The sequence below is a fragment of the Colias croceus genome, chromosome 11, assembly GCF_905220415.1.
Source record: "Colias croceus chromosome 11, ilColCroc2.1".
In the NCBI taxonomy this organism is placed as follows: domain Eukaryota; kingdom Metazoa; phylum Arthropoda; class Insecta; order Lepidoptera; family Pieridae; genus Colias; species Colias croceus.
Window position 1 is genome coordinate 2,541,741 of NC_059547.1, and position 14,334 is coordinate 2,556,074.

Consider the following 14,334-nt stretch of genomic DNA (forward strand, 5'->3'; position numbering starts at 1 on the left):
CCAACTATTCTATAAATAGTTTATTTTTTGGTAAACTTTAAAAAGTTACATATGGACACAAGTACCTACAAGTCAAGGAATCGCCAGTTACATTCAAAATACTTAGGTAAAATAAAATTTACGAAAGTGTCTAAGTTATAATCGACGTTTCAGTATTGAAGAAATAACAGTAAATTGCAGTAAGTATGGATAATTCAAAAAGAAGCCCCACTAAAAATGTCACTCATAGTCCAGCGAAAGTAAATCTTGGGCACTTTTCGTCGGCTAACGCCGGCTCGTGTTAGTGTGGAATTACGGCAAAAATCCCCACAGCAATACACAAGAATAATAAAACTAAGCACAACTTTGCAGGAACGGCTAGCCGCTTTATGGACGAGAGGACATACAGATATTGATTGCGTCGAGCGTTTTAGCGAACCTTCTAGAACGTTTACTTTATTATAACTGTCGAACGATCTTCGTTCTCGAAACTTCTGGAAGGTTTATTACAATCACTTGGTATGTTTGTTGTATGGAAAACTTTAATTAATATATTACGTATTAAGCAATAATAGACACATATAAATGAAATAGAAAGATATGTTTTGATTATGTTAGTAACGGCTGAACGGATTTTAATGAATTTTGCTTTGTTGGATTTTCCTCTTCTTTCTTTGAATAATAAATGGTAAAATGTATAGAATAGATAGTTTGCATAAATTAAAGAATCTCTACAGCAAGTGCATCTCACACTGCGGAATAGATGTATAAATAAACCTAATTCATACTTTAATATTATAAATGCGAAAGTAACTCTGTCTGTCTGTCTGTTCCTCAATCACGCCTTAACTACTGAACCAATTTGCATGAAATTTGGTATAGAAATATTTTGATACCCAAGAAAGGACATAGGCTACTTTTTACCCCGGGACATAGGATAGTTTTTATCCGAAAATCCCACGGGAACAGGAACTATGCGGGTTTTTATCTTACTGCGTGGGCGAAGCCGCGGGTGGAAAGCTAGTGTATTAATATTTAAGAAAATAATTTTACATTAAAGTCTGATGCGTTAGAACCTATAGCGTGAAGTAAATTAAATTGAGGTAAAATAAAGTACCCATTGCCATTAAAAGCAATTACGTCTTTTTTTAATATTTTATGTGATTAAATTAAAGTCTATTGTTTTTTAATAAAAATACGTTACGGTAAGATTGTTATCTCCATGATATAATATGCCCGCTGATAAGTACTTTAATTAAATTTAATATTAGTTTAAATTATTAAAATATTATGTTCGGATTAACATTTTATCAGCGTATTATCATCAGACATTTAATAATAGTTTTAATTATTTTATTATGTCTGTGAGATATTTATATGACCACTGATATGTTTTTGTCACTAACAAGATAAATAACTTCCAGACATTTAAAAATAGTTTTAATTACTTAGTTACATTTACTTAGTTAAATTTATGATAAATAATAATAGTTAAAAAAAACTAAAAAACACGCTTTTTATAGAAAACCGAACTAAAAAATAGAAAATTTTATCAAATTAGTGTATTGTCATCGGTCCTCAATAAATCTACAAAGTTTGAACGAAATCTGGCCGTTTAAAGTGGGTCAAAATCGCGCCCAAAGAAGTCGGTTACAAACATACAAACATACAGGTGAAATTATCCATTTAAATTGATTATATTATATCATTTTTATTGAATAAGTTTAATGAAGGTAAAAAAGGTAATACCTAATGATAAATGTGAAATAAGATTAATACACAATAATTTCGATATAAAAACTTATAATAATTAATCAATATAAGAAGGCAATAACGATAAATTGCATTTATAAATGCATAAATACAGTATGCGAATGATTGTATTAACGTATTATTTTTATTAATTATATTAATTGTTGATTTTGGATCATTTTCAAACAAACAGAATTGACCAAATAAAATTGCTAGAACTGTAAAAGAGTATTTGGCGATATACGTAACGCAAATAAAATCAAACCCCTTCAAAAAACATTTCACCAAAAGCTCGGCACAATATTCACCCGTATGTTCCAACTAAGTCCGTCACTTGATGGGAACTAATGTTACAAAGCTTTTAGCTCGGAACCTACATACCTCTGGACAATGCCTTATTACCGCAGACACGAACGTCAGGTATGATATAGTTAAAATGCCATTTAGAACTTGGTACTTAGGATGTCAGTCTGTATGTTTACCCCAAGGTTTACCCCATATTGACCTAAGTTTTATATAACCTTATATTCCAGCTTTCCGCACGCGGCTTCGCTCGCTTTGTCTCACACCTACGAAATTATATACCTACCTTCCTTTTAAATCCTTTTTTTTTCATAGTTAGAGTAACTATGAAAAAAACCGCATCAAAATCCGTTGCAAGCAGAGAAAGCATATTTAATACTAGGTATGTAGTGATTTACAGGATAAGGAATAGTGGCTATGAAGCTAAGGACTTGATTAAAACGTTGTGGAAACAACAAAGTGGTGAGAGATGTAGAAGATATCAGAAAAGCATTGAAACATTAAATTAAATAAATGATAATATGCATATAAAATTATCGTGTCGCGGTACTGTGTACTACTAAACGTCTTGACCGATTCTCATGAAATATTTTTTTGTGCATATCGGGTAGGTCTGGGAATCATACATTTCGAATAAGGCATAACAACGTTTGCTGGGACAGCTACTTATATAGTTTACTAACTTACTCACATGCTCTGCATAAACACACACATGCACAATCACATACACACACGCAAACACACACACACACACACACACACACACACACACGCGCGCACACACACACACACACACACACACACACACACACACATATGCGAACAGATACAAGCACACAATATTTATAACGGGAATGACTTCTTAAAATTGAAATATTAACTTCAGTTTGTCCTTTTTTTTGTATAAACAAAGGTATATATATATATTTGTTTTTCCTTTTATCTATTTTTACTGTTTAAACCTAAAACTGTGAGTTTGCAGAAACATATATAATATAGATATAAAGACTGGGAAGAAACTGGCCTTCGAAACACAGTTTACCACTAGTTCGAAGGTCAGGGTCTGAACATAATGCTGTACCTGTTTCTTGAAAAATAAATTTTTATTTTTATTTTTTTTTTAAACATAAAAATCTATTGCGGCAATATGTGACAGGAAATACCGTGTGAAAAAAGGGCATTTTGTGTTCAACGACATAATTATGATATCTATATGAACCTGTGTTTGTCTGGCGTGGTGGATTAATGACCAGTGCCAGCCTCTAGGAATAATATAGACTGAGGGCATATTTCCCTCTATTTGTAGAGCTGATAATAAAATAACTGATAATTATTTAATTTAATACCATTAAAGCTATTTTTTATGTATTTTAATTAATTAAATGAAATCTCTAATCTTATAAGACGGATAGCTTCGGTAAAATTGTATTAAATATATATATTTTTAATGATCAATTGGATAATATTATGTCGGTGGATAATAATTATAATCCAATTAAAAAATATATAATTACAAGGCTCATTTTCTAGGATACAATGATGATGAAAAGTTCCTTGTAAGTAAGTATATATTTTATTAACTTTCCTTTTTTACCATCTCTATATTTATGAAATTCTCGTGTCACATCTTAGTTACCATACTCCTCCGAAACGGCCGAACCGATTCATATGCAATTTTGTGTGCCTATAGATTAGAGAATCGGCCAAATTCTATTTTTCATACCTTAGTAGGGCAGAACAACGTTTGAGAGTATGCTTATAAATATTTTAGAATATGTTTTATTTCGGTCCCGTCGGCTGCAACATATCTACAGTGCCATCGTTTCAATAGCTCAATAATTAAAACTTTAAATTAATAAAATATAATTTAATGATTAATCGTAACGTATTATTTTTATTTAAGCAGTTTCTATATATAAAGACGATCACAACCTTAGCTGTAAGTACTTAGTATGGAATATGTTCCAGAGGGTTACCATAGCAAATAACTGTGTGTAAACCTTAAAAATTTATTTACATATTATGGCTATAAATTATTGTTAGGGTTACGAATTACGATTAAAATAAGATATAAGTGAAGTCCCATGTCCACTAGTGGGGCAAGGGGCAGATGCATTATACATCTTCCGTTTCACTGATCAATCTTCGCTTCTTTAGGGACAAGTAGGTGCCTTCTGTGTCCTGCCAGACCGAGACATTTTTGTTTCTTCGTCTCCACCGGGAATCGAACCCAGGACACCTCGGTGTTATGCTCTCGCGTCAACCACTGTACCAAAGAGACGGTCTAAATAAGATAGAAGTACTTATTGACGTGAGAAAAATATACGTTTAACATCGTATTTTACTTATAACTGTTGCTCATTAAAATTTCGCCAAAAAATCCTTCACAGTAAAAATCAACACACTAGGTAGCAGTTTCCTTTTAAGTTTGAATCGAAAAGTCTGCTTTTCGCCAACGAACCGTCGAAATCAACAAACAACAGTTGTAAACAACATTAAATAGAACGAGTTGGACGAAAAGGAATGGAGGTGACTTTAAAAATGTAGGTCAGCGTCGCCTGGGGCATGAACAAAATTTAACAACATAAGGCTGCAGGAGCACTTGCTTTTCTAAACCTTGGAATGTAAAGGAAAAAGTGAAATCTATACTAATATTATAAAGCGGGAGAGTTTGTTTGTTTGAACGCGCTGATCGCGGGAACAACTGGTCCGATTTGGAAAATTTTTTTAGATAGCCATCTAACACTGAAAAACTAACACTAACATTTATCAAGAAAGGCTATATATCATCACGCTAAGACCAACAGGAGTGGAGCCACAGAGGTGAAACCGCGCGGAGCAGCTAGTTAACTATAATCTCCTTCCTATTTTACTTTTCGTGTAACCCTTCCCTGCTAAGTCTAGAAAATTTAGGTAGTATGGGACGTGGTGGAAGGAAATAAAAAAGAGCATGTGTCAGAAGCGAAACTTCTTTGACGAGATTCAAAGATACCAAAATCGTCGCCTTGATGTGATGGTATTGCCATGACGCGACCTTGAAATTTTATTCTCAACGCGCCTAAAGAAGTTTAACTTCAAGAAGATTAATAAATCAAAAACTGGGATTTAGTTCTAGTCGTAATAAAACGAATCTTCAAGTTACGTCATTGCAATTTAGTTTTCCTTTTGAAACTACAAGCAAATCTTCCAATAAGCATTTTTGCTGTTACGTTAACTAATCTGCAGAATAAGAAGGATATTTTTATAAAATTTAAAAATCTTATATTATCTATTATCGCATATTTATAACAATAGTATAGTTATTACTTTATTAAACACTTAAAACGTAACTATAATTCACAGGTACATAAAATATTAATAATTCAGAGATAACTTCATAACTTTTTACGAGATCTGAAATTGCCATCATCCGACCCTTGTTTTAATCGACTGGCTTTATTTGAAGGGTTGTGACATTTATATTTACAGCATGACATCAACAACAAATATCTCTCATTTAGTTTAAATAGCATCGTTATTGTGTTCGCAATGTTTGATATTATTTATCAAGGTTTTCCTAAAGTATGACTTACCGCTGACGCAGTGGTTGTTTGCTATTTTTTTTTAATAAATATATAGTTTACTAGCTTACGGCCCGCGGCTTCGCCCGCTTTGTCTAAAACCTAATAAATTATATACTAAAACCTTCCACTCGAATCACTCTATAAAAAAACGCATTCAAAATCCGTTGCTTAGTTTTAAAGATTTCAGCATACCTACAAAGGGACATAGGGACAGAAAAAGCGACTTTGTTTTATACTATATTGTATGATTGGTACAAGATTACATTGTAAAATTTTCCAATATTCATTATTGTAATATTGGATTTATGCATACATAAAACTTATTACCTACGTAGGTATTTAATCAGAATTCGGATTTTGTTTACATAATATTAGTCTCATAGATTTTGCCTACGTTTTTCAGATCATAAAATCTTGAACTAATATAACGGAAAATTATTAAATTTTTGACGCAAGAATAATCGGTAATCGTCTTCTAATCGTGCCTTTTATTTAAAAATTATTTTGTAAATTATAAAATATTATTGTTTTCTGAAGCATACAATAATCCACATACAAAATCAAAATTTGCTATCCCTCGTTGTCTAAACAGTTTTCTTGTTTAAAAAAATAATCGATTCCATAGCTAAATATCAACATCCGTAAACCATAATATCATCAACTAAAATACGTTACACATAAACTCATTAATATTAAACAATAGTTATTTTAATGGCCACAAACACATAGCACAGATACAACGCAGTATGGTAGATAAGGCAGTGAATACTAACAGAGTCATTAATTCATTGTTATTTGCTGCCTTCATTTGTCATTAAATAGTAATATAAATGGATCCCTGCTATGGATATACCAAGGAATTTATTATGAGATAAAGAATTTATAGTGAGTTAATAAACTTGAAGAGAAGAATTGCTTAATACTTACTAGCTACCTATCTGTACCTTACATCCTCCCTATTATATAATATTATAAATGCGAAAGTTTGTGAGGATGGATGTATCTAAAATTTGCATGTGTATTTTTGTTTGTTAAGTAATCTTTCACGACAAAACTACTGAACCGATTACAATGAAATTTAGCACACATAGAGAGGGTAACTTGGATTAACACATAGGGTAGGTTTTATCTAGAAAATCCCGAACGAGCACTATGCGGGTTTTTATTTGAGAATGCGGGCGAAGCCGCGGGAGGAAGGCTAGCTTAGTAATACTGCTGCTTATTTTATTACTATCAGTGTCAGAATCCAAAAAATTTGAAACCCATACAACAAGTTATTTATCTATATTAAATATCGATTCGGTACCAGACGCCAGTCAACTAGATTATGATAGTGGTGAAAAGATAATATAGATATTATGTGTAACACATACTTGTGTGACTAGATTTCATAATATTATATACCAGCTATGCCCCGCGGTTTTACCTGCATTGCTCCGCTCTTATTGATCTTAACAATTAACATATTATTATCTTATAGCCTCCCTCGATAAATGGATTATCTGACACTGAAATAATTTTCAAATCGGACCAGTAATTCCTGAGTTTAGCGCGTTCAAACAAACAAACAAATTCTTCAGCTCTATTATATAAGTATTGGATTTTTTATGGTATTATATAAATATAGTACTTATTACATATTATATTATATACATCGTGACTGAAAATCGTGAACGCAATGAACGTAAATTTTAACAAAAATATACAGCATTCGTAAGTGTCTTAAACTTCAAAAGAATGAAACATGGGATGGTAATATCCACTCAAGGTTACAGAAAACTTTTTGTATCGGAATATAAGAGGCTAAATTTATCTCCAATGTTACTTTCAATACTTACATAGAATGGGAAAAATTGTTTTAATTTTAAGAAAACAATAAGTACTGTTTTTAGTATTTATATAACTGTTTATGAATGAGAAGTCAGAAGAATCAAAAAGTTTTTATGTTATTCGTATGCGTATCGTTTGCTGTTTGAAACAATGAAATAGGTAGGTATAACTTATCACCGTTTTTACAAAATTGTCTCGCACAAATGCCATAACAATAGAGTTTTTTTTTCTTTGACAGTTTTTCGAAATCTTCCCTTTACGGTCATTTTTAAGATTTTGACTATTCTTAGGTTGTACTCGTATATAGGTATTTGTAAGCACCTAATTGTTTGCTAATGTGTATGGGTTATCATAATATCATTGAAATATTTTTTTTCCATACTTTTTTCCATTTTTTTTTTTACCATTTGGTATCGCAATCAATCAATGATAAGATGGAAGTGTATACAAATGCCCTTTATATTATTACTAGGTTTCCGCCCGCGGCTTCGCCCGCGCAGTCAAAGTAAAACCCGCATAGTTCCCGTTCCCGTGGGATTGCATCATTTTTCCGGGATAAAAAGTAGCCTATGTCCTTTCTTGGGTATCAAAATATCTCCATACCAAATTTCATGAAAATTGGTTCAGTAGTTTTTTTATAATGTTTGTTTTCTTATAATGTATTGCATGTTTGTTATATAAGAAAAGCTGTTAGTTTGTATACTTTAATTATAATTACACAATTTTTGTTGTATCAGCTCGTGTGACATTTGTGGCTACAACAGGCTATGGCTGAAAAACAGCGGTGAAAGCACTGGCCTTTTAGTCATTGTTTCCACCATATGCTGAGTTCATAGCCTTTTCGTAGTAAACTGTTATTTTTTCTTGTGTATTTTTTTGTTTATGTGTTTGATTTTTACTACGAATAAATACTTATTCTATTCTATTCTATTCTATTCTAGTTTAGGCGTGATTGAGTAACAGACAGACAGACAGAGTTACTTTCGCATTTATAATATTAGTATGGATTATCTCAATTATTGTATGGTAATTGTCATATAGATAATATTATGTTTGATTTCAATAAAAAACATGTATGAAATTACTTATAGTTCAGATTAAAGTTAATATGTTGATTTAATATCCTCCGGGTAATGTAAAAATAGTATGTGTTTACATAAACACAATTTATATGAAAAAAGCTTAACTAAAAGTAATAAGATAGTGAATGCCCAAAAATACTGATAACACATTTGCTACCGTACATTGAACTGTAGATCAATACCATAGATAAAGTAATGGATAGATAGGTACTTTATTTCCTATCACAGTATCACCACAGATTACAAAATAGTTACTACGTCTACTATCACATACATTACCTACGAAATTAATAATCTAACAAAAAAAAAATTAAAAAAACATGCTTAAAATCATGGAATATCTGTATCACGTACCTAATCTGTTATCTGTATTGTGCTGTGTTTGTAACGTTACATTACACAACCCTTCAATTCATTCAATGAACGCGCTAGTCATTCAATTAAATAGCAAATTGAAACAGATAACTGTGACACATAATAATATAACGTAACAACAGATTAACGTAATGTTTTACATAGAGATTTACTAGATCGTTAAATGATAATAATATGTATAGAGATATTTCCAGTATTAGCACAGATGTATAAAATATATGTATAAATAGTTTATAAAGCTAAAAGTAATCTGGAAATTGAAATAGAATATATATTATATAGTATATAACAGATATTGTTTTAAGGTAAACAAATATGTACCAAATTAACGAATTTCTCATCATTTTGAGAAGTAAAATAATAGATAGCAGCGACGTCTTACAGCGGTAGCTTTCTGAAGATAATATTAAAATTTCATTAACTATTACGTTATTTAATAATTGGGTAATTAAATTATTTTTTAATAAAGTCATGCTTAATCTTTCGTATATTTTGGCAACTGTTAGTGGCTAAGGTTAGTGGTGATAAAGATTTATCTATAAATAGGTATACCGATTACATAATTTTAAGTGTCTTATCGTTGTTAACATTTTATAATATGTATAAGAATATATATTATGTCAAAAGTATGTCAACTAGTATTTAATAAACAATTACGTTGTAATTAAATTGTTACATAACGTAATTAAATGCATTAAAATTTCGATATCAATATTAAAATTATTGTCACTATATTACTTTCAAGCTTAATACAATAATTAATAGATAATAATACAAATAACATAAATAAAAACGTACCTATTTACTCCACAAATCGTGATGGTACCTAATGATTCAATTACAATAATTAAAAAAAAAGACTCATAGAATATGTTAAAATGAAAAATATCGTGAATTAAATTATTTTAGTGTTACGTAAGTACATATTATTGTTTTCATTTCTAGTAAATTCTCTCATCGGGAGAGTTCACTTTATCAATAAACTTCCCGCTGATTCATAAAATTGCACTCACATAAAATTATAGACTACAAAATGACAACAATGATTGAAATGTCCACATTCCCAATATTTTACAATTAAATACAACACATAGATATTATATTCACTGTGCAATGCTTTATTTAATAAGTAGGCTTATCTACAAAATAATTTAAACTAAAAATCAAGTTTTTCAGCCGGCCGTCCACCCTCTACGAGCCAAACAGAACCGGAATCAGCTTTCTGGAATATTTCCACGGTACCTCTTCCAATGTCTTTGGTCTCTTGCCATTCGGTATCCTTAATCTCATTCAGCAAGTCATCTAAAGTTTCATCTTCCCTCACGTTGGGATATTTAGACATGTTCGTCGTCGTCAGACCCGGGCATAGAGTTACAACTCGTACTCCCGTCCTTTTAAAATTATATTCTTGACCCAGTGATTGCGAGAAACCACGCACGGCAAATTTAGAAGCATGGTAGTATGGTATGAGCGCTGTTATCCTATATCCATAGATAGATGATACGTTAATGATAGTTCCACCTTTGCCTCCCTTATCCTTTCTCATGTGATCGAAAAACTTCATCGTCCACTCCATAAGAGCTGTGACGTTTACATTAATTGTTTTCTTAATATCTTTTTCGGCTAGGACTCCAGCGTTGTTTATGACAACATCAACATTCTTGGTCACACCCAAAACTTGTGCGTAGACTTTATCTAGATCCTCTGTAACATCACATTTGAAGAATACAGCTCTGTCTTTTCCGAATTTGACCTTTACTTGTTCAAGAGATTGAAGTCCTTGTTTTTCATTGACGTCCAGCATGATGGCTAGTTTGGCGCCATTTTCTAAGAAGTGTTCGACCATGGTCAAGCCCAGGCCATCGGCAGAGCCGGTAATAAGCACGACTTTTCCTTTCACGTCTCTGTCCATGATAACGTTTGATAGAACACTAACTAATCAAAGCATGCCCCATCTATATATAGACTGGTGATATGTCAATATCATTTTAGGGTTCAGCTAGAGAAAATATGAGCATGCTTGAATTAAGCTCGTACATAATAAGCATAGTGAATTAATTATAAAAAATTTTGTCTCTTATCACTCTATTAGCTAAATACATAAACATTACAATCCATCATTATTTATCTATCTATTGATAAATAATTACATATTAGGTATTAGGTATTCATTCAAATGGTTCCATTAAAATATTATCTACCATTATCATTAATTACCCAAAGGATTAGATAAGTGCGAAATAAATGAAATCTTGATATCTTATTTCAGTTTAATTGCTTTTTAAGACGGATAGAAATAAATAATTAGACAAAACATGCCAAAAATAGAAATATAATAATTATTAACAATTATATTTTACATAAGGAACTCTAAAGAAAAACTGCAGTTGTTGCTTACCTTCAAAGATAAGTTAGTTTCTTACTCTTCATCGTTAATTGTTTAAACGATTTTCTTTTAACAGCAAATAAATTTATTACTTACGTACGTGTAAAATATTGTACTGGACCCGAAAATACATAAACTTCGATTATGAAGTTCTTACTCATGATCGAAGTTAAATAATTTAACTCGATTAATATTCATTAATAACTAATTGAGGATTAAATAAATAACAAAAATATTTCCCGTACCGGGAATCGAACCCGAGCCTCCTGGGTGAAAGCCAGGTATCCTAGCCACTAGACCATACGGGAGATGAGAATTGGGGACAAAATTTTGGATCTGTTTCGCGCTGGCCTCTGCAAGAACAGCATATATTTTGACCTTCAGTATATTGGGTCCATTATAATAGATAAAACCGTCACTACTGGTTTATATATTTAATCGTATATTTATGTACTTAATCGATTACAGTTGGAAATAAACATAATACGAATGATTTTAACTGTTTTGATGACCTTGTAATCTTTATTGTTAACTAGCTTTCCCCCTGCGGCTTCGCCCACGTTTTCAAAGAAAAACCCGCATAGTTCCCGTTCCCGTGGTATTTCTGGGACCTATCCTATGTGTTAATCCAAGTTACCCTCTATATTATGTGTGGTAAATTTCATTGCAATCGGTTCAGTAGTATTTGCGTGAAAGAGTAACAAACACACACACACACACATCCTCACAACTGGAAAAAAGTCTATCCTACTGGAAGACATTCAAATTTTGAAAACAGAATGCATCTTAATTGATACAATTCAGAAATGTTTTGGTTTGGTTTATTTTAAATAATTGATTTAATTTAAAACTAGTTTTGAGGTTAAAAATATCCTCAATTAACACAACTTAATGACCTAACGATAGGATGATATTTTATTTTTTTCCACAAGTACAAAGATTTTTAAAACCAGGTTAGGATTAGCAATGATATACCTACTTAGACTAGAAATTATGTACTTTCGGCACACCCCGGACACTCCATACAAAATTATTGTTTTGACAGTCACACTGTAGAGACTGCAAATGTGTGTGTTAACGCTTTATGGTTGGCACATTTGTGACTAGCGTAAAAAAAAATTCGCGTTTTTTCTGATGAAATACATCCGTAAACAGCACAATATTTAACCATTTTCTACGAAAAACGATAATCACAAATCCAAAATAATAAAATTACTTTAAGTCAATTTGATTAATGTTGTCAATCTTCGTTGCGTTTCGTCTAAGACGTCGTTGGTATCGTCCTTGCGGGGAAATGGGTACCAAAACATGTCTGATCGTGCGGGGTGAGGTAAGTGTTTAATTTTGGCGGGAGGCGGAGAGTGTCCGTTCAGCGTTTAGCTACTATTATGTATTCTGTGCTTTCGGTTAGTTTCTGAATTGAGTATTTGACGTCTCAGACCATTTTAGTAAGAAAAATTTAGTATTGATATATATTGAAGCACCGCGTCGAGATAGACAAAACTTTACTAATTTTTTTTTAATAATTTTAATAAAAAACAAACACAGTCATTATCTAGATTACATAATAATTAGTCTATTACTGAATATTTCGTTTAACTTTAATTTAACTGAATACCTTTTGCCTCGGATGTCTGGAAGAGATCACTGCTAAGTGATAAGGCCACCTAATAAATAAGTGTTTTTTTTATTAATAAATGTTTTTATTATACTGTTTTTGCGTTACTAAAAACAAAACCTTTATATATTGAAGAATTAAATTAATAAAAATAATCCGGTGGTCGAATGTATTAATTTTACGTAAATCTGTTTCTGACAAAGATAAACTGATAAGCTACATCACCTTTCACCTCACTGTGTATTTCGATAAACAATATTTAAACAAATAGATATGTTATCGGTAAATAATTACATTTTTTTAATTTATTAAATAATGTAGAGTTAAGATAGTGTTGTTTCTTATTATCAGGTATATATATAATATAGCAGGATTTATCATAATATCTAAAGGTTATAATTTAAAGATATAATATTGTATGTGTATGTATGTTATCTATGTTCTTATTTTCATCTTCAGTACTACATTACTACATAGTATATAAAAAGTCGCTTTCTCTGTCCCTATGTCCCTTTATATGCTTAAATCTTTGAAACTACGCAACGGATTTTGATGCGTCTTTTTTTAATAGATAGAGTGATTCAAGAGGAAGGTTTTAGTATTTTATTTATTAGGTTTTAGACAAAGTGGGCGAAGCCGCGGGCGTTAAGCTAGTATCAATATAATTCTGAACTCACTAAAATTAAAATCGAAAGTTTAAAATCACCATCCAAATTATTAAAGTCTATCATAAATATAATCTAGATATGTTATTTTTAATCAAACAAAAGATAAATAAATACTGATGTATATCATAATATTGTTGATACTTATATGAATTTAATTTATACACTCATTTCATAAATACTGTATTTTTTCAATTAGATATAAAAAAAAACATTTCCCGTACCGGGAATCGAACCCGAGCCTCCTGGGTGAAAGCCAGGTATCCTAGCCACTAGACCATACGGGAGTTGAGAAACGTTGCCAAAATTTACAATTAAATATTTTGATAACTTTCACCTTCTATTTATACTAAAAAACCACTTCGTCGAAATAAAAACAATGTTAGTTTAATTTTAAACTGAATCAACATGTAGGTACTATACGATAACAAAAATAACTACGTTAAAAACAACCGACTTCAAAAACGGAAAAGTAAAAAAATAAAACCGATTTGATATTATTAATTACTACATATTATTTAGATGTGCTATTTACTAAAAAGGTTTGATGTCGGTGCACGGGCTTAATACTAAGTGCTTAGTGATTAAATTTTATAGCCTACCTACTAGCGGTCCGCCCCGGCTTCGCCCGTGGTACCTACATGTTTAAACTATCCTATCTCTCAAGTTGGATCGAACTGCACATGGTGTACGAATTTTATTACAATCGGTTAAGTGGTTTAGGAGTCCATTGAGGACAAACATTGCGACACGAGATTTATATATATTAGAAAGAATAGTA

General features: G+C 31.3%; 1 protein-coding gene and 2 non-coding genes across 3 annotated transcripts; all 3 read right to left on the reverse strand.

Annotated features, from left to right (window-relative positions):
• Nucleotides 1-9,592: 9,592 nt before the first annotated feature.
• LOC123695782 (15-hydroxyprostaglandin dehydrogenase [NAD(+)]-like) lies at nt 9,593-10,803 on the reverse strand. The gene has a single exon (XM_045641707.1). The coding sequence runs from the start codon at nt 10,794-10,796 to the stop codon at nt 10,041-10,043; it is 756 nt and encodes a 251-aa protein (XP_045497663.1). The 5' UTR covers nt 10,797-10,803; the 3' UTR covers nt 9,593-10,040.
• A 703-nt stretch (nt 10,804-11,506) lies between these two features.
• Trnae-uuc lies at nt 11,507-11,578 on the reverse strand. Its single transcript has one exon. It is a non-coding gene; the product is annotated as a tRNA-Glu (tRNA).
• Nucleotides 11,579-13,768: 2,190 nt separating this feature from the next.
• On the reverse strand, nt 13,769-13,840 carry Trnae-uuc. The gene has a single exon. It is a non-coding gene; the product is annotated as a tRNA-Glu (tRNA).
• Nucleotides 13,841-14,334: the final 494 nt, after the last annotated feature.

Bases quoted from the DNA above. Each gene is read 5' to 3' on its own strand.
- LOC123695782 (XM_045641707.1), bottom strand. From the start codon at position 10,796: ATGGACAGAGACGTGAAAGGAAAAGTCGTGCTTATTACCGGCTCTGCC.